At 46.6% G+C, this 18759-nt stretch overlaps 1 protein-coding gene across 1 annotated transcript in view; it reads left to right on the forward strand.

Moving 5' to 3' along the window:
• Positions 1-2512: 2512 nt before the first annotated feature.
• slc1a2 (solute carrier family 1 member 2) overlaps positions 2513-18759 on the forward strand; it is a 62777-nt gene continuing 46530 nt past the window's right edge. The window contains exon 1 of the mRNA XM_002937294.5: positions 2513-3099. Coding sequence (XP_002937340.1) covers positions 3083-3099 — 17 coding nt within the window. The 5' untranslated portion in view covers positions 2513-3082. The remainder of the gene's footprint in view (positions 3100-18759) is intronic.

An 18759-nucleotide genomic window follows, 5' to 3' on the forward strand; every position in this document is an offset into this window, starting at 1 on the left:
CGGTTTGTTTATTGATTTGGCTTATGAAATTGCTTAACTGGATTTCTGTGGTTCTTATTATCTCACCTTTTGTTCTGCGCGTTCTCCCCCTCCCCCTTTCCCTGCGAGTAGATTGCCTTATTGACGTTCCATTCTGAGCCTCATTCTCTGCTTCGGATTATAGTAAATTAGTTAATTATACAGGACGCAAATAATGCTGTTCTTCTGGAATCCTATGGAAGTCCCTTCCCAGAGGCTATTATCCCACCACTGCTACTATAGGCACCATCTCTCCCTACTATACCTGCTATCCCACAGCCCCAGTCCCTTCCCAGAGGCTATTATCCCCCCACTGCTACTATAGGCACCATCTCTCCCTACTATACCTGCTATCCCACAGCCCCAGTCCCTTCCCAGAGGCTATTATCCCCCCACTGCCTACTATAGGCACCATCTCCTCCCTACTATACCTGCTATCCCACAGCCCCAGTCCCTCCCAGAGGCTATTATCCCCCCACTGCTACTATAGGCACCATCTCTCCCTACTATACCTGCTATCCACAGCCCAGTCCCTTCCCAGAGGCTATTATCCCCCCACTGCACTATAGGCACCATCTCTCCCTACTATACCTGCTATCCCACAGCCCCAGTCCCTTCCCAGAGGCTATTATCCCCCCACTGCTACTATAGGCACCATCTCTCCCTACTATACCTGCTATCCCACAGCCCCAGTCCCTTCCCAGAGGCTATTATCCCCCCCACTGCTACTATAGGCACCATCTCTCCCTACTATACCTGCTATCCCACAGCCCCAGTCCCTTCCCAGAGGCTATTATCCCCCCACTGCTACTATAGGCACCATCTCTCCCTACTATACCTGCTATCCCACAGCCCCAGTCCCTTCCCAGAGGCTATTATCCCCCACTGCTACTATAGGCACCATCTCTCACTACTATACCTGCTATCCCACAGTCCCAGTTCCCTTCCCAGAGGCTATTATCCCCCCACTGCTACTATAGGCACCATCTCTCCCTACTATACCTGCTATTCACAGCCCCAGTCCCTTCCCAGAGGCTATTATCCCCCCACTGCTTACTATAGGCACCATCTCTCCCTACTATACCTGCTATCCCACAGCCCCAGTCCCTTCCCAGAGGCTATTATCCCCCACTGCTACTATAGGCACCATCTCTCACTACTATACCTGCTATCCCACAGTCCCAGTCCCTTCCCAGAAGCTATTATCCCCCACTGCTACTATAGGCACCATCTCTCCCTACTATACCTGCTATTCCACAGCCCCAGTCCCTTCCCAGAGGCTATTATCCCCCCACTGCTACTATAGGCACCATCTCTCACTACTATACCTGCTATCCCACAGCCCCAGTCCCTTCCCAGAGGCTATTATCCCCCCACTGCTACTATAGGCACCATCTCTCCCTACTATACCTGCTATCCCACAGCCCCAGTCCCTTCCCAGAGGCTATTATCCCCCCACTGCTACTATAGGCACCATCTCTCCCTACTATACCTGCTATCCCACAGTCCCAGTCCCTTCCCAGAGGCTATTATCCCACTGTTACTATAGGCACCATCTCTCCCTACTATACCTGCTATCCCACAGCCCCAGTCCCTTCCCAGAGGCTATTATCCCCCCCACTGCTACTATAGGCACCATCTCTCCCTACTATACCTGCTATCCCACAGCCCCAGTCCCTTCCCAGAGGCTATTATCCCCCCACTGCTACTATAGGCACCATCTCTCCCTACTATACCTGCTATCCCACAGCCCCAGTCCCTTCCCAGAGGCTATTATCCCCCCACTGCTACTATAGGCACCATCTCTCCCTACTATACCTGCTATCCCACAGCCCCAGTCCCTTCCCAGAGGCTATTATCCCCCCACTGCTACTATAGGAATCATCTCTAGCATTTTGCTCCATTGATATCAATGTTGCAGTCTTTGGCATCATCAGTTGGATCCCAGGTAGCTGGTAATGTAAAAATGGCAATCTCCTGGCACTTAAGTGGTTAATAAATTACAATTCCTATCTATCTATCTATCTATCTATCATCTATCTGTCTATCTATCTATCTATCTATCTATCTATCTATTATCTATCTATCTATCTATCTATCTATCTATCTATCTATCTATCTCTCTCTATCTATCTATCTATCTATCTATCTATCTATCTATCTATCATCTATCTATCTATCTATCTATCTATCTATCTATCTCTCTCTCTCTCTCTCTCTCTCTCTCTCTCTCTCTCTCTCTCTCTCTCTCTATCTATCTATCTATCTATCTGTCTGTCTGTCTGTCTATCTATCTATCTATCTATCTATCTATCTATCTGTCTGTCTGTGCTGTTATACTGAGACCAGAATATAAGGAATATAAATAATTTTTACTCTCACCCCCCATAAGACCCTCGGACCCATCTGGTGAGGAAGAGGAGGAGGTGGAGGGGGGGGTTATTTTTCCATGAGAACTTGCTGCTAATGATGCTCTAACCTGTCATTTTCTATGAAGTGTTAACCCTACGTTGCTGACAGCAGAGCTTCCCCGGCTCATTCTCCCTTTCCCTCTCCATCTCCGTGGATGCTCTTTGCAGAAGGGCTGAGGATTTAAAGCGACGGAGCAGCCCTGCCTAAAATAGCGAGGGATAGAGCGCAAATCCACAGCTAGAATACTAAGAGCCTCCCCAATCCCCGCTGTAGCCGGCAGCCACTCAGCCAGGAGCTCCGAGACAGGCAAGAAAGCAAAAAATCAAAGAGCGAGAGAGAGAGGGAAGTCCCAAAACCCCCAGAGTTCCACCTCCTCCAGGGCGCATTCTCCACCAGAGGTGGCAGTGGAACCTTCAAGTCATTTCAGGTCTGGAGACTGTGGACAACATCAAACTTGAGGCAGGTCACGCCGTTCCCACTGGTTTTGTCCCTCTACCCCCCCCCACCGGTCCCTTTGGTGGGTTTTTCTGGGAACTGTGTGGATTACAGAAGGGGGGTCAGTTTATGCCAAGGCTGAGGGACCTTCCCTGGCATCTCTGAACCTGAGCCGCTCTACAGACCTTCTGGAGAAGAGACAGCACCTGGGAGCACCATGGCATCGACAGAAGGGTGAGAGCCTCAATGTTCCTTCTTGGCGGTCTTTGATGTTATATATTGATACCTGATGTTGATATTTCTACCCCCAACCAAATATGATAAGGAGATGTTGTACTTATTAATTACCCCTTCTCATTAAGAATAGCTACAGAATTCCTATATATTAGTGAGTAGGGTAAGACAATGCCGGGGAAGGCATTTAGGGCTTTATAGTGTTCGGTTATTTACCCCCCACCCCCCCTTATAAATATAAAATCTCTTTGGATGGCGAATACGTCTTGACGCCAAGTTCTCCGCTTCCTCGCTGCCCTCTCTTGCCATTGCCTTTTGCCTCCACCATTTGACGTCTGTCACTTTGCATCAGCTGTTGGATTCTCCCATGAAGGGGCTGCCAAGACCACTTGAAAGGGAATCTCAACCCCCCCCCCCTTCCCTCCGCCGCCGCTACCCCCTTCCCTGCTTCTTCTCCCTTTTTTTTTAAAAGCCCCCATTGTTGACATGACACAATAGCGCTGGTGCCTGGGATGAATTCTATGCACGAAAATCTGAGCTTAGCGGGTTTCCATATTGAGCGAGATGAAAGCCCGGATTGCTGGGTATTAATAGGAGCACGTGCTCACGTTGTGTTGTTACTCGCAGTCTGGAACGCGCGTCCAAAGCGGGTTTTTTTCCCCCCATTTCTTTTATTGGCTTATAAGAGCGAGGATGAGTTCTGCTGTCGGATTGTCTTACGGCCGAGGTCCCTGTAGGGAAACGCAGATTGCTTCCTGGGTTAATTCTTTGCTTCCACAATTACACTGATTCAATTACTTACCCTTCATTTTATTCCTTTCCCCGGCAGATTGGGCCGGCCCCTGGGGAGCGCGGTGGCAAAGGGGCCACAGATGATGTGCTTTTTAGCGAGTATTGGGTTGCATATATGCCTCCTCCCATTCTAACTCTCTGCCTTCCTCATCAGTTTGTTCCTAAAGAGAGGAAGAGCTACGAGGGGTTCTGCATCCACAGACTGGGGGGGATACTATCCCACTGCTACTATAGGCACCATCTCTCCCTACTATACCTGCTATCCCACAGCCCCAGTCCCTTCCCAGAGGCTATTATCCCCCCACTGCTACTATAGGCACCATCTCTCCCTACTATACCTGCTATCCCACAGCCACAGTCCCTTCCCAGAGGCTATTATCCCCCCACTGCTACTATAGGCACCATCTCTCCCTACTATACCTGCTATCCCACAGCCCCAGTCCCTTCCCAGAGGCTATTATCCCACTGTTACTATAGGCACCATCTCTCCCTACTATACCTGCTATCCCACAGTCCCAGTCCCTTCCCAGAGGCTATTATCCCCCCACTGCTACTATAGGCACCATCTCTCCCTACTATACCTGCTATCCCACAGCCCCAGTCCCTTCCCAGAGGCTATTATCCCCCCACTGCTACTATAGGCACCATCTCTCCCTACTATACCTGCTATCCCACAGCCCCAGTCCCTTCCCAGAGGCTATTATCCCCCCACTGCTACTATAGGCACCATCTCTCCTTACTATACCTGCTATCCCACAGCCCCAGTCCCTTCCCAGAGGCTATTATCCCCCCACTGCTACTATAGGCACCATCTCTCCCTACTATACCTGCTATCCCACAGCCCCAGTCCCTTCCCAGAGGCTATTATCCCACCACTGCTACTATAGGCACCATCTCTCCCTACTATACCTGCTATCCCACAGCCCCAGTCCCTTCCCAGAGGCCATTATCCCCCCACTGCTACTATAGGCACCATCTCTCCCTACTATACCTGCTATCCCACAGCCCCAGTCCCTTCCCAGAGGCTATTATCCCCCCACTGCTACTATAGGCACCATCTCTCCCTACTATACCTGCTATCCCACAGCCCCAGTCCCTTCCCAGAGGCTATTATCCCACTACTGCTACTATAGGCACCATCTCTCCCTACTATACTTGCTATCCCACAGCCCCAGTCCCTTCCCAGAGGCTATTATCCCACCACTGCTACTATAGGCACCATCTCTCCCTACTATACCTGCTATCCCACAGCCCCAGTCCCTTCCCAGAGGCTATTATCCCACCACTGCTACTATAGGTACCATCTCTCCCTACTATACCTGCTATCCCACAGCCACAGTCCCTTCCCAGAGGCTATTATCCCCCACTGTTACTATAGGCACCATCTCTCCCTACTTTACCTGCTATCCCACAGCCCCAGTCCCTTCCCAGAGGCTATTATCCCCCCACTGCTACTATAGGCACCATCTCTCCCTACTATACCTGCTATCCCACAGCCCCAGTCCCTTCCCAGAGGCTATTATCCCCCACTGCTACTATAGGCACCATCTCTCCCTACTATATCTGCTATCCCACAGCCCCAGTCCCTTCCCAGAGGCTATTATCCCCCCACTGCTACTATAGGCACCATCTCTCCCTACTATACCTGCTATCCAATCCCATGCTACTATTGTTATTTTTTAATGGCTTTACATTATGCTCAGTATGTGGCCTCTATGTTAGAAAAGAATATTAAAAACTAGTGATATACAAACCTGGCAAATAGCATTTCTCTGGGGGCACTAACAGGGGTTGGCACAATTGTATCCCAGATATTTGCACTACTGTACAATAACAAAGTAAATAATGAGTAATAAAACAATGACCCTTCCTGGCATAATGCTGGAGTTTGCCCCAGGCAGGGATTGGCTGTGGAGCCCTGACCGCACACTTAATAAAACATCATGTTCTCGTGTAACTTTCCAGTTTCTGTGCCATTTCCAGTTGCAGACGGGCCCTTCCAATGGAACATTCATGGACTCAATACAAACACGGTACCGACATTTAGGGAAATGTCCTGTTGGTTCCAACTGCAGACAAGAAGCTCTTGGCAAATCTGAGCTGCTGTTTCCAGAAGTGTCTTTTTGTGGCACAAAGTTGGCAACAAATCTCCTCCTAGGCCCGAGCCTCAACCCCATCTAATTGGTTGTTTTCTGCATCTGATGGTTCTCATTGGCCCCTAAAATCAAATTGTGTGATGGGTCCTATGGTTCCTATCTGGGCACTTCCTTAGAGATCCTTATACAGGGAACTCTGAGTATCACTCATGTATTATAAGGAATAATGTACCCCCTACTGTAAATGATAAGGATATTAGCAGTCACTGAGGGGTTCTGTGCCCATATAAAGGCACAAGGCTGCAGGCTGAGTTATACAGGGAACTCTGAGTATCACTCATGTATTATAAGGGATAATGTACCCCCTACTGTAAATGATAAGGATATTAGCAGTCACTGAGGGGTTCTGTGCCCATATAAAGGCACAAGGCTGCAGGCTGAGTTATACAGGGAACTCTGAGTATCACTCATGTATTATAAGGATAATGTACCCCCTACTGTAAATGATAAGGATATTAGCAGTCACTGAGGGGTTCTGTGCCCATATAAAGGCACAAGGCTGCAGGCTGAGTTATACAGGGAACTCTGAGTATCACTCATGTATTATAAGGGATAATGTACCCCCTACTGTAAATGATAAGGATATTAGCAGTCACTGAGGGGTTCTGTGCCCATATAAAGGCACAAGGCTGCAGGCTGAGTTATACAGGGAACTCTGAGTATCACTCATGTATTATAAGGGATATTGTACCCCCTACTGTAAATGAAAAGGATATTAGACTATGAGCAAACTTAGGGGGCTGTTCCTGCTGAATTGTGCTTAGTACAGGGGAATCCCTATGCTGCCATAGTTTTATGGTATTTCTCTGTACAGGCTATGAGCAAACTTAGGGGGCTGTTCCTGCTGAATTGTGCTTAGTACAGGGGAATCCCTATGTGCCATAGTTTTATGGTATCTCTCTGTACAGGCTATGAGCAAACTTAGGGGGCTGTTCCTGCTGAATTGTGTTTAGTACAGGGGAATCCCTATGCTGCCATAGTTTTATGGTATCTCTCTGTACAGGCTATGAGCAAACTTAGGGGGCTGTTCCTGCTGAATTGTGCTTAGTACAGGGGAATCCCTATGTGCCATAGTTTTATGGTATCTCTCTGTACAGGCTATGAGCAAACTTAGGGGGCTGTTCCTGCTGAATTGTGCTTAGTACAGGGGAATCCCTATGCTGCCATAGTTTTATGGTATCTCTCTGTACAGGCTATGAGCAAACTTAGGGGGCTGTTCCTGCTGAATTGTGCTTAGTACAGGGGAATCCCTATGTGCCATAGTTTTATGGTATCTCTCTGTACAGGCTATGAGCAAAGGGGTTTGTACCTGTCCCTGCTGGGTGTCCCTAAGTTTCTTCCCTATGCAGCAATGACTTTTGAGCAACAAGAGCACATCACAAGCCGCTGTGGCAGATTTGCTAGAGAAAGGGGCAATAAGGAAAGTGTCAGATAAGGAGGGATCTGCAGGCAGAGTTAATATATATTTATATAGGAGCTGGGGAGGCAGACGTTATAAACATGTGTAATATATAAGTGGGCCCATGATATTGGTACAAAACGCGCTGTGTAGCCGCACAGAGCCAGAGGTGTGAAACAGCAATTGATTTATTTTCCCTGAGATCCAATTTTCCCACTTGAAAGCCGTTCCGCAGGCTGCTGTGTGGGTGACAGCTCACGTATAAAGCGCGAATCAGGCAGCGCCGTCTCCCTGGTACCTGCACTTTATTAGATGGGGATGAAAGGGAAAGTGTCAGTTCCGCTCCCAGGAATGGAGATCATTTACATTCAGAACATTCCCAAATACACTGCCGATCCACATCCTATTACTGAATAGTTGGTGCATGCTGGGTACAGCCTGTAGCCTGTAACTCACGGCATTCTAACAGGGGGGGCAAAAGGGTCAGAAGGGGCATTTTCCTGGGCCCTAAGCATCACAGGTGTCCCTATTGCATTAAATCACATTTACTCACTGTAGTTCCTTGTCTCCCCTACACCTGGCATTAAAGCAGATGTACAGCCTACCCCCCCCCCCCCCATGTAATTCTGTATAACTCAGCCTGCAGCCTTGTGCCTTTATATGGGGGGGCACAGAACCCCTCAGTGACTGCTAATATCCTTATCATTTACAGTAGGGGGTACATTATCCCTTATAATACATGAGTGATACTCAGAGTTCCCTGTATAACTCAGCCTGCAGCCTTGTGCCTTTATATGGGGGGGCACAGAACCCCTCAGTGACTGCTAATATCCTTATCATTTACAGTAGGGGGTACATTATCCCTTATAATACATGAGTGATACTCAGAGTTCCCTGTATAACTCAGCCTGCAGCCTTGTGCCTTTATATGGGGGGCACAGAACCCCTCAGTGACTGCTAATATCCTTATCATTTACAGTAGGGGGTACATTATCCCTTATAATACATGAGTGATACTCAGAGTTCCCTGTATAACTCAGCCTGCAGCCTTGTGCCTTTATATGGGCACAGAACCCCTCAGTGACTGCTAATATCCTTATCATTTACAGTAGGGGGTACATTATCCCTTATAATACATGAGTGATACTCAGAGTTCCCTGTATAACTCAGCCTGCAGCCTTGTGCCTTTATATGGGCACAGAACCCCTCAGTGACTGCTAATATCCTTATCATTTACAGTAGGGGGTACATTATCCCTTATAATACATGAGTGATACTCAGAGTTCCCTGTATAACTCAGCCTGCAGCCTTGTGCCTTTATATGGGCACAGAACCCCTCAGTGACTGCTAATATCCTTATCAATTACAGTAGGGGGTACATTATCCCTTATAATACATGAGTGATACTCAGAGTTCCCTGTATAACTCAGCCTGCAGCCTTGTGCCTTTATATGGGCACAGAACCCCTCAGTGACTGCTAATATCCTTATCATTTACAGCAGGGGGTACATTATCCCTTATAATACATGAGTGATACTCAGAGTTCCCTGTATAACTCAGCCTGCAGCCTTGTGCCTTTATATGGGGGGCACAGAACCCCTCAGTGACTGCTAATATCCTTATCATTTACAGTAGGGGGTACATTATCCCTTATAATACATGAGTGATACTCAGAGTTCCCTGTATAACTCAGCCTGCAGCCTTGTGCCTTTATATGGGCACAGAACCCCTCAGTGACTGCTAATATCCTTATCATTTACAGTAGGGGGTACATTATCCCTTATAATACATGAGTGATACTCAGAATTCCCTGTATAACTCAGCCTGCAGCCTTGTGCCTTTATATGGGCACAGAACCCTCAGTGACTGCTAATATCCTTATCATTTACAGCAGGGGGTACATTATCCCTTATAATACATGAGTGATACTCAGAGTTCCCTGTATAACTCAGCCTGCAGCCTTGTGCCTTTATATGGGGGGCACAGAACCCCTTAGTGACTGCTAATATCCTTATCATTTACAGTAGGGGGTACATTACCCCTTATAATACATGAGTGATACTCAGAGTTCCCTGTATAACTCAGCCTGCAGCCTTGTGCCTTTATATGGGCACAGAACCCCTCAGTGACTGCTAATATCCTTATCATTTACAGTAGGGGGTACATTATCCCTTATAATACATGAGTGATACTCAGAGTTCCCTGTATAACTCAGCCTGCAGCCTTGTGCCTTTATATGGGCACAGAACCCCTCAGTGACTGCTAATATCCTTATCATTTACAGTAGGGGGTACATTATCCCTTATAATACATGAGTGATACTCAGAGTTCCCTGTATAACTCAGCCTGCAGCCTTGTGCCTTTATATGGGGGGCACAGAACCCCTCAGTGACTGCTAATATCCTTATCATTTACAGTAGGGGGTACATTATCCCTTATAATACATGAGTGATACTCAGAGTTCCCTGTATAACTCAGCCTGCAGCCTTGTGCCTTTATATGGGGGGCACAGAACCCCTCAGTGACTGCTAATATCCTTATCATTTACAGTAGGGGGTACATTATCCCTTATAATACATGAGTGATACTCAGAGTTCCCTGTATAACTCAGCCTGCAGCCTTGTGCCTTTATATGGGCACAGAACCCCTCAGTGACTGCTAATATCCTTATCATTTACAGTAGGGGGTACATTATCCCTTATAATACATGAGTGATACTTCTAATATCCTTATAATATACAGAAGGGGGCAGATTATCTCTATTTCCTCACTACAAAGCCAACACAACATGGTACATTATCCAGGATGACCCAGTGACCTTGCCGTACATCATTTCCGACACCAATCAGATGGGCAAGTTGTAATGAGGGAGTAGGGGCAGTGGTTACACGTATGTTACACGTTATTGTGCTACTGACCCGTGTCCAACCCTTCCCAGCACACCTGCTCCCCGTCGTCATATTGTCCCTTGTGGGTTGCGACCTTATGGGACTCATTTTTCTCTATAGCTCTAGGTTGTGTTTATGGGGGGAGGTCTGGCAGCTCTTGGTTAAAACTCCCTACACCCCATTTTCTCTATAACTCGTTGTGGGAACCCCAACTAACTCCTGGGCAGTTGGCCGGGGAGTGGGACAATGAGAAGTCTCAGTTCTTCACTTTATCCGGCTATTTACTATGTTTAGCACAAGGATTTCTTGCACTTTTGTGCACAAACCACACGACTTCTGCCCAACAGGGGGCGCCACATACCAGCCTGTGACCAGTCAGACTGAGCTGAACTGAGATTCTAATAAAAACTCATTGTAGTGTGTGTGTGGCGCTGGAATGGTCTTTGCCAGGTTTAATGTTGCCCCTTTTTGCCCCCAGTGCAGGGGCAGGTGTTATTTTGGCCCCAGTTTTGCTGCTAAATCTTCCCTTCTCTTTGTTGCCACTTGGGGTACAGTGGGGTGCAGCCACATTCTGCACGGCATTAACTACTCATATAAGTCTATTTGAATTAATGAATGAAATTCATTATTAAATTGTTTGTGCTCACTGCCGACACCTCCTGGTGCAACTGAGGAATTGCCCCTTGGCCACAAGCCCCCATGGATTGTAAGCATTAGCCAAGGAATATCTCAAAAACATACAGTGCCTTGTACTATTATTATTGTTGCCCCCCCCCACTACAGAATGTACCAAGTGATGAGCCAGCAGATCCCCCCGCACTAAGGAGACAGGGGCACTGAGCTAAGCAGACAGCTCACAACGCGTTTCGCTCACTCAGCAGATTTCGCCATATTCCAACAGACATTCTGTGCTGATTGGCTCTTGCTAAGAAAGGCTGTGCATCTCATCTACTGGCCCTATTGCCCCCCCCCCCCATGCACCCATCTACTGCCCCCTGCACCCACTTGTTCTGCAAAGGTACTAAATGCCCCAAACTTGTGTCTTCTTTCCCAGCACTGGCGACCGTGACCCATTTGCTGTGGTTGCTGGGAGTTGTAGTAGAGTTACCAGTGGAGGGTTACTGGGTGGAAATTCCCTACTATGAATAGTTGACTGCAGGGTCGGACGCCTGGACACAACCCAGTGGGCCCCAACCTTGGCCTTTTCCCCACTACTCTGTCTTCTCTACCCCCCCCCCCATCACAGCCATAAAGTAGAGGATAAAGGAGCTAAAAGATATGGCGAATGGGGGGGCCTTTGAGGTTGAAGCTCTGATGGGTCCCAGACACCCCAGTCCAATAACGGCTGCACCTATAAATGTGCTGTACAGCGTCTTTCTTTGCCGTGCACTGCTGCCTGTAGAAACATGCCTGGTCTAGTAACCCATAGCAACCAATCCTTACATATTATTTCTCTATGTCTGTGTTCATATGCAGTACAAACCCATTGTGCTTTGTGGCCATTGGTGGATTTTCCTGGGGGTTCCAATGTACAGCACAGTACCAAGGGCCACTATTTCATATCAACTTAACTGGACTCTTGCTATTTAAAGGGTAAGTCCATCCTTAATCTAAGCCCATTTGGACGAAAGCCAGCAGAGCGCCCCCTGTGTGATTGTATTCATACTAACCCAAGTTAAAGCAGCAATCAACATGGCAGCTCTGGGGTTTGCATAAAAGAATCATAAAACACACCGGGCTACACGCGGGGGCTCATTTAAAGCCGCAGTAGCACAAAAATTGACATTTATTAAAGGCATTTATAAAGGTATAGTATAGATAGGTAAGTATAGGGTGTGTGTGCTGGGTTTACTTGGATGGGTTGAACTTGATGGACTCTGGTCTTTTTTCAACCCTATGTAACTATGTAACTATATTAATCCCAGACATACTAGAACAATTACTGCAGAAAATGGATTATGGGCATATAAATCCCAGACATGCCAGCAAAATCTCTGCAACAAATCTCTGTATTTTTATGTTATAGTCGTATTGCAGAGCTTCCTTCACAGGGAAATGGCAATTAAAGGGCAAGTAATAAGTAGATACAGTCCGTTACAATACGTTACATGTTCGAGGGCAAATAAACGCATTTGTTTTCATGGCAGGTCCCATTAAGGAATCATTTTCGTGTGACATCGGCGCCGACGCCTGCGCGCAAATGGATTTTTTGATAAATAAGGGAGCTAACGATTTGTTCTGGGGATAAATGTGGTTGGACAAGGTGCCGCAGATTGCTTGTTTAACCCCCTGACCTCCGGGATAGGGAGCTCTCATGATAAATGGGGCCGAGGCTCAGTGCTCATTGGTCGGTTGCCAGCGTTTGGTATTGACGAATCCGGTGTCAGTGATTAATAAGTCAATTCTTTGGATAGAAAGCTGCACGGGAATAACTGGCAATATATCTGTGTAACTGCACATAATATACACTCTCCCCGTAACCCCATGCACCCTGTACCCCTAAATGTTCCTGCTGAATTGTGCTTAGTACAGGGGAATCCCTATGTGCCATAGTTTTATGGTATCTCTCTGTACAGGCTATGAGCAAACTTAGGGGGCTGTTCCTGCTGAATTGTGCTTAGTACAGGGGAATCCCTATGCTGCCATAGTTTTATGGTATCTCTCTGTACAGGCTATGAGCAAACTTAGGGGGCTGTTCCTGCTGAATTGTGCTTAGTACAGGGGAATCCCTATGTGCCATAGTTTTATGGTATCTCTCTGTACAGGCTATGAGCAAACTTAGGGGGCTGTTCCTGCTGAATTGTGCTTAGTACAGGGGAATCCCTATGCTGCCATAGTTTTATGGTATCTCTCTGTACAGGCTATGAGCAAACTTAGGGGGCTGTTCCTGCTGAATTGTGCTTAGTACAGGGGAATCCCTATGCTGCCATAGTTTTATGGTATCTCTCTGTACAGGCTATGGGCAAACTTAGGGGGCTGTTCCTGCTGAATTGTGCTTAGTACAGGGGAATCCCTATGTGCCATAGTTTTATGGTATCTCTCTGTACAGGCTATGAGCAAACTTAGGGGGCTGTTCCTGCTGAATTGTGCTTAGTACAGGGGAATCCCTATGCTGCCATAGTTTTATGGTATCTCTCTGTACAGGCTATGGGCAAACTTAGGGGGCTGTTCCTGCTGAATTGTGCTTAGTACAGGGGAATCCCTATGTGCCATAGTTTTATGGTATCTCTCTGTACAGGCTATGGGCAAACTTAGGGGGCTGTTCCTGCTGAATTATGCTTAGTACAGGGGAATCCCTATGTGCCATAGTTTTATGGTATCTCTTAAACCAAATTCATTGTAGTTCTTTCAGTTTTATGGCAATGAATACCGTAGCAGTGTTTTATATCTCACATTCACAGCTTAGGGTTTGGGTTGATATGAATGGGATTTCCATGGAAACGGTCTGCTCCCAATTTATTCCGAGGCTAGCATGAAATAAAGGCTCGTCCCTGAGGCTGTCAGTGTGCAGAGGATTAGCTCTCCAGCTGCTGAATTAAACCCCTAGGACCCCCTTGTTCAATAGCAGACAAATTGATTTTATAATATAAAATCAGCTTCAGAGTAAAGCAGATCCAGCCACTGGCAAAGGGCTGCCTTATGTCTCCCAAACTTCTGCAGTTGCTGATTGGTGGAAATGCATCATGTGACCTATACCCAAATCACTACATAGACAGCAATGGGCTAAATGGGTGCTTTCCATCTCAGTGCCACCCTGCCATGTTTTTTTCATTTTCCCATGGATTCCTGGGGCAGTAGAGGGGGTTGCCACCATTTTTAAAGGGGATATAAACCCTGCTGCACAGCACTCCTCAACCAAACTTTACTCAGTTGTTGCTGGACTACAAATCCCACAATAATGTAACATATAATGAAGGGTGAGGCATGCTGGGAGCTGTAGTCCAGCAACATCAGGGCTGTATTCTTAAAGCAATATTGCACAATAAAACTTTCCCCCAAATCCCCACAGCCAGCGACTGCTTTAATATGAGAAAAATCCCCCAATGAGAATCCCAGCTGATCTGTATAAATCCGGCGCCATGTTCTCTGTTCCTGCAATTGGAGTTGGGAGCATTAAACCCAGTTTCCCAGCACTGAACAAGTCTGCCCTTATCCCCATGTCTGATTCCTGTGCCATATAATGAGGGGAAAATGCCATCATTATCTCTATGTGTAAGGTACCAGCAAGGGGCCTGACACAGTGCTGGGAATCAGCATTCTCATTGGTCACTTCTTCTGCATTTATAATGAAGTTTTTATCAGTAGAATTCTCATTGGGGAATTTTCTTGCATCTATAATTATGTTTTTTGGCAACTTCTATAGCAAAACTAGGGGGCGCAGTGGGACGGCATCATGGCTGGGTTTACTTCCCCTTTAGCTAATATATCAGCCTTTGGGTCAGGGGAGCAGGCAGGGGCCTTACCTAAAGGGTGGAAAATAGGTGGAGTGGGCAGGGAAGTGGGCCTTATCTAGTGATTTACTGGCTGGACTGGTCAAATACTGGTCAGGTGGAAACCCTTGCAGTAAGTCCATTTTCTGACTTCTATAATGTGCACGCAGCAGCCCATGGGACCCCTGGGGAAAGGAAAGAAGCCCAGGGCAGCAGTAACCTCAATCAGGCTCCCATTTACCCCAGGGGTATCTATATTCCTAACAAGGGCAAAAGAATAAAGCAATAACCTGTAGGCCAATACACGGCCAATGGCAGCTCCAAGCCTGAGCGGGGGAGGTCTCATTCCCAGGGTGGCCCTTACGAATGCCAACAAGCCGGGCACCCAAGGAAGTAGGAGGCTGCTTTGTGTTCCTGCCCCGACGGGAGATCATTAGGAATGAAATGTAACCAAAGAGATGAAAGAGGCTTTTGTACAGCAACATTTATACCCAGCTGGCACTGCCCCAGTCAGGACCACCTGGCACAAGCGGAAAAATAAAAAAAAAAGCAAAAAAGCGGCCTCTTTGGGAACAAACACACACACGATGTGGCCCTGTGCCCTGTGCCAGTCTGCATACCAAGTGAGCTGGGTCGCTAACAGGGCCCAGACGGGGACAATGCCCTTCTCTGGCAGTGCCAGCCATTCTATCAGTGCCCCGACTGCTAATTCCCACAAGGACAGGTCTGGCAGAACACGGAGGGCTCATCGCAGGTTTAATACAGTAATAAACATCCTGCCAGTTAGCGCGCTGGCACATCTCAATGAACTTTTTATTTTCTGTCGCCTCCGAAAAATGCCCCATTGTCTCAGGGGGGTTGGTAGAAATTCCAAGCATGTCCCTTCCCGGAGCCCAAGTCTGTCGGAGCTTCCTGCTCTTTATGCCCATTGTGCCCTCAGCTGCCAGCGCCTCGACAATCGCTCTGCGGGGAAAGCAAAGGCTTCTGGGAGAGGGGGCTGTTTATATAACTGGATGGGACTGGTTTATTAGAGAGGTCATTTCTGCAAAATGTTTTCCACCCACATGTAACCGTTTTAGACTACAGAATATTTTTTTTACTGGCTGGAGGTTCCAGTCTCTCCTCACAGGTCCCCTTTGCTCAGCCCCCCTGCAGTCACCGAATCAGACCCTGATATTGTTATGTCTCTGATCCTTGTGTCCCCCTCTTCGGACATTGGATCTACTTGCCCTTGATCCTGTCTCCCCACTGCAGCCACTGGGTCTGTTCCTCTTATTGTCACTGATTTTTGTGTTCCATACTGCAGACACAGGGCCTATTGTTACATCACTGATTCCTGTGTCCCCTCTGCAGCCACCAGGTCTGCTTCCCTACCCATTGTGATGTCCATGAAACTTGTGTTTCCCCCCTTCTTCCCCCCTTGGTATGTCCCCTATTCCTTTGTCCCCAGGGATAAAACTAGCGGTAGGCAGAGAGACATACCTGGTCTGTCACCTACCCCTAGTCCAGGCCCGTGCCCCCCCACTGCCTGCTCCATCCCCTTGTCCCACTGCTGCCACTGCATTGTCAGTGCTCCTTTGCATAAGGGTGCTGAGGTGGGCAGTTGGGTTACCTAGGGTGCCTGGCTGGCCTTGCCCCCGCTCTGTGTCCCCCCCCCCCTCTGCAGCTGCCAGATGCTCCCCATATTGTGACGTCACTGTATGAGAAGCTGTAACAATTTATCTAGCCTAGTTTGGCCACTCTATGCTTTCTGTCAGACAGGTGACCAGTAAATGTAAATGGTTGCTATTGGTTACTAAACCTGGGATATAGTTACCAACATTTCTACAGTACCCCTCAGAATCCTGGCTTTCTGTACAGACAGATGGCAGCATACTAAATGGTAGCATGTTTAGCAAACAAAAAGCAGCTTGAGGGCTGTCTGTGCTTGGCCAGTTGGCATATTATTATTATTAACATCTATTTATAAAGCGCCAACATATCCCGCAGCGCTGTACAATAAGTGGGTTACATACATTGGACATACAGAATAACATATAAAGCAACCAATAACCGATACAAGAGATGAAGAGAGCCCTGCCCAAAAGAGCTTACAGTCTAGAAGATACACATGGTAACACTCAAACCCTCACAGCTTATGCTGGCACACAGGCACTCTTAACCTTAAAGGAGAAGGAAAGGCATTTTGTCATTTTACTGCCAATAGATTCGCCACATTAGTGCCACCTAGAACGTTATACTAATTCTGCAGAAAGCATTACCATACCTGAGTAAAGAGCCCTAGAAGCTCCCTCTGTTTGTTTAAGATAGCAGCTGCCATTTTAGCTCCATCTCTGTAGCTTCCTGCTGCAGCTCTAGCTGTTGGTAGCAAAGATCACACATTCTGATGAGAGGGGGAGTGAATTCTTATGGGAGGGGGGCGCAGGACAAGGGGGAGAGGAGAGAGCTGCGCAGACTCCCCCGGAATGGAGGATTTTTCTGAGAGAGGAAGACTGGTATTGCAGAACATGTTTACACAAAGGAAGATAGAAATCCGGTGTTTCTTTTGATAGAGGACCTTTCTGATAAAGCTTACTTAGTTTTTACTTTTCCTTCTCCTTTAAGGTGGCATAGGCACTTGGAGTGTACGGTTTTAGGGGAGCCAAGCACAGGATTTTTCAGGGAGGATTATCCGGCATACAGCAAATTAATGTAGGTTATACAGGTAGGGCATCCCTTATTTGGAAACCCATTATCCTTAAAGTTCTGAATTACGGAAAGACCATCTCCCATACACTCTAATTCTAATTTTTAAAAATGATTTCTTTTTTCTCTGTAATAATAAAACAGTAAATGTACTTGATCCCAACTAAGATATAATTACCCCTTATTGGGGGCAGAACAGCCCTATTGGGTTTATTTAATGGTTAAATGATTCCCTTTTCTCTGTAATAATAAAACAGTACCTGTACTTGATCCCAACTAAGATATAATTACCCCTTATTGGGGCAGAACAGCCCTATTGGGTTTATTTAATGGTTAAATGATTCCCTTTTCTCTGTAATAATAAAACAGTACCTGTACTTGATCCCAACTAATATATAATTACCCCTTATTGGGGGCAGAACAGTCCTATTGGGTTTATTTAATGGTTAAATGATTCCCTTTTCTCTGTAATAATAAAACAGTACCTGTACTTGATCCCAACTAAGATATAATTACCCCTTATTGGGGCAGAACAGCCCTATTGGGTTTATTTAATGGTTAAATGATTCCCTTTTCTCTGTAATAATAAAACAGTACCTGTACTTGATCCCAACTAAGATATAATTACCCCTTATTGGGGCAGAACAGCCCTATTGGGTTTATTTAATGGTTAAATGATTCCCTTTTCTCTGTAATAATAAAACGGTACCTGTACTTGATCCCAACTAAGATATAATTACCCCTTATTGGGGCAGAACAGCCCTATTGGGTTTATTTCATGGTTAAATGATTCCCTTTTCTCTGTAATAATAAAACAGTACCTGTACTTGATCCCAACTAAGATATAATTACCCCTTATTGGGGGCAGAACAGCCCTATTGGGTTTATTTAATGGTTAAATGATTCCCTTTTCTCTGTAATAATAAAACAGTACCTGTACTTGATCCCAACTAAGATATAATTACCCCTTATTGGGGGCAGAACAGCCCTATTGGGTTTATTTAATGGTTAAATGATTCCCTTTTCTCTGTAATAATAAAACAGTACCTGTACTTGATCCCAACTAAGATATAATTACCCCTTATTGCAAGCAAAATAATCCTATTGAGTTAAAATGATGTTTAAAGTAGAATGTAATGTATGGAGATCCAAATTATGGAAAGAACTCCTATCCGGAATCCCAGGGTCCCAAGCATTCTGGATAACAGGTCCTATACCTGTAAGCTGCCAGTTGAGTGTTAAGGTTCAGCCCACTGCTTTACCTAGACTCCGCCCCAACAGTTCCTGAAGGCTGGGTTCTAGGCCTATTG

Source organism: Xenopus tropicalis, chromosome 4 (assembly GCF_000004195.4).
Source record: "Xenopus tropicalis strain Nigerian chromosome 4, UCB_Xtro_10.0, whole genome shotgun sequence".
Lineage (NCBI taxonomy): Eukaryota > Metazoa > Chordata > Amphibia > Anura > Pipidae > Xenopus > Xenopus tropicalis.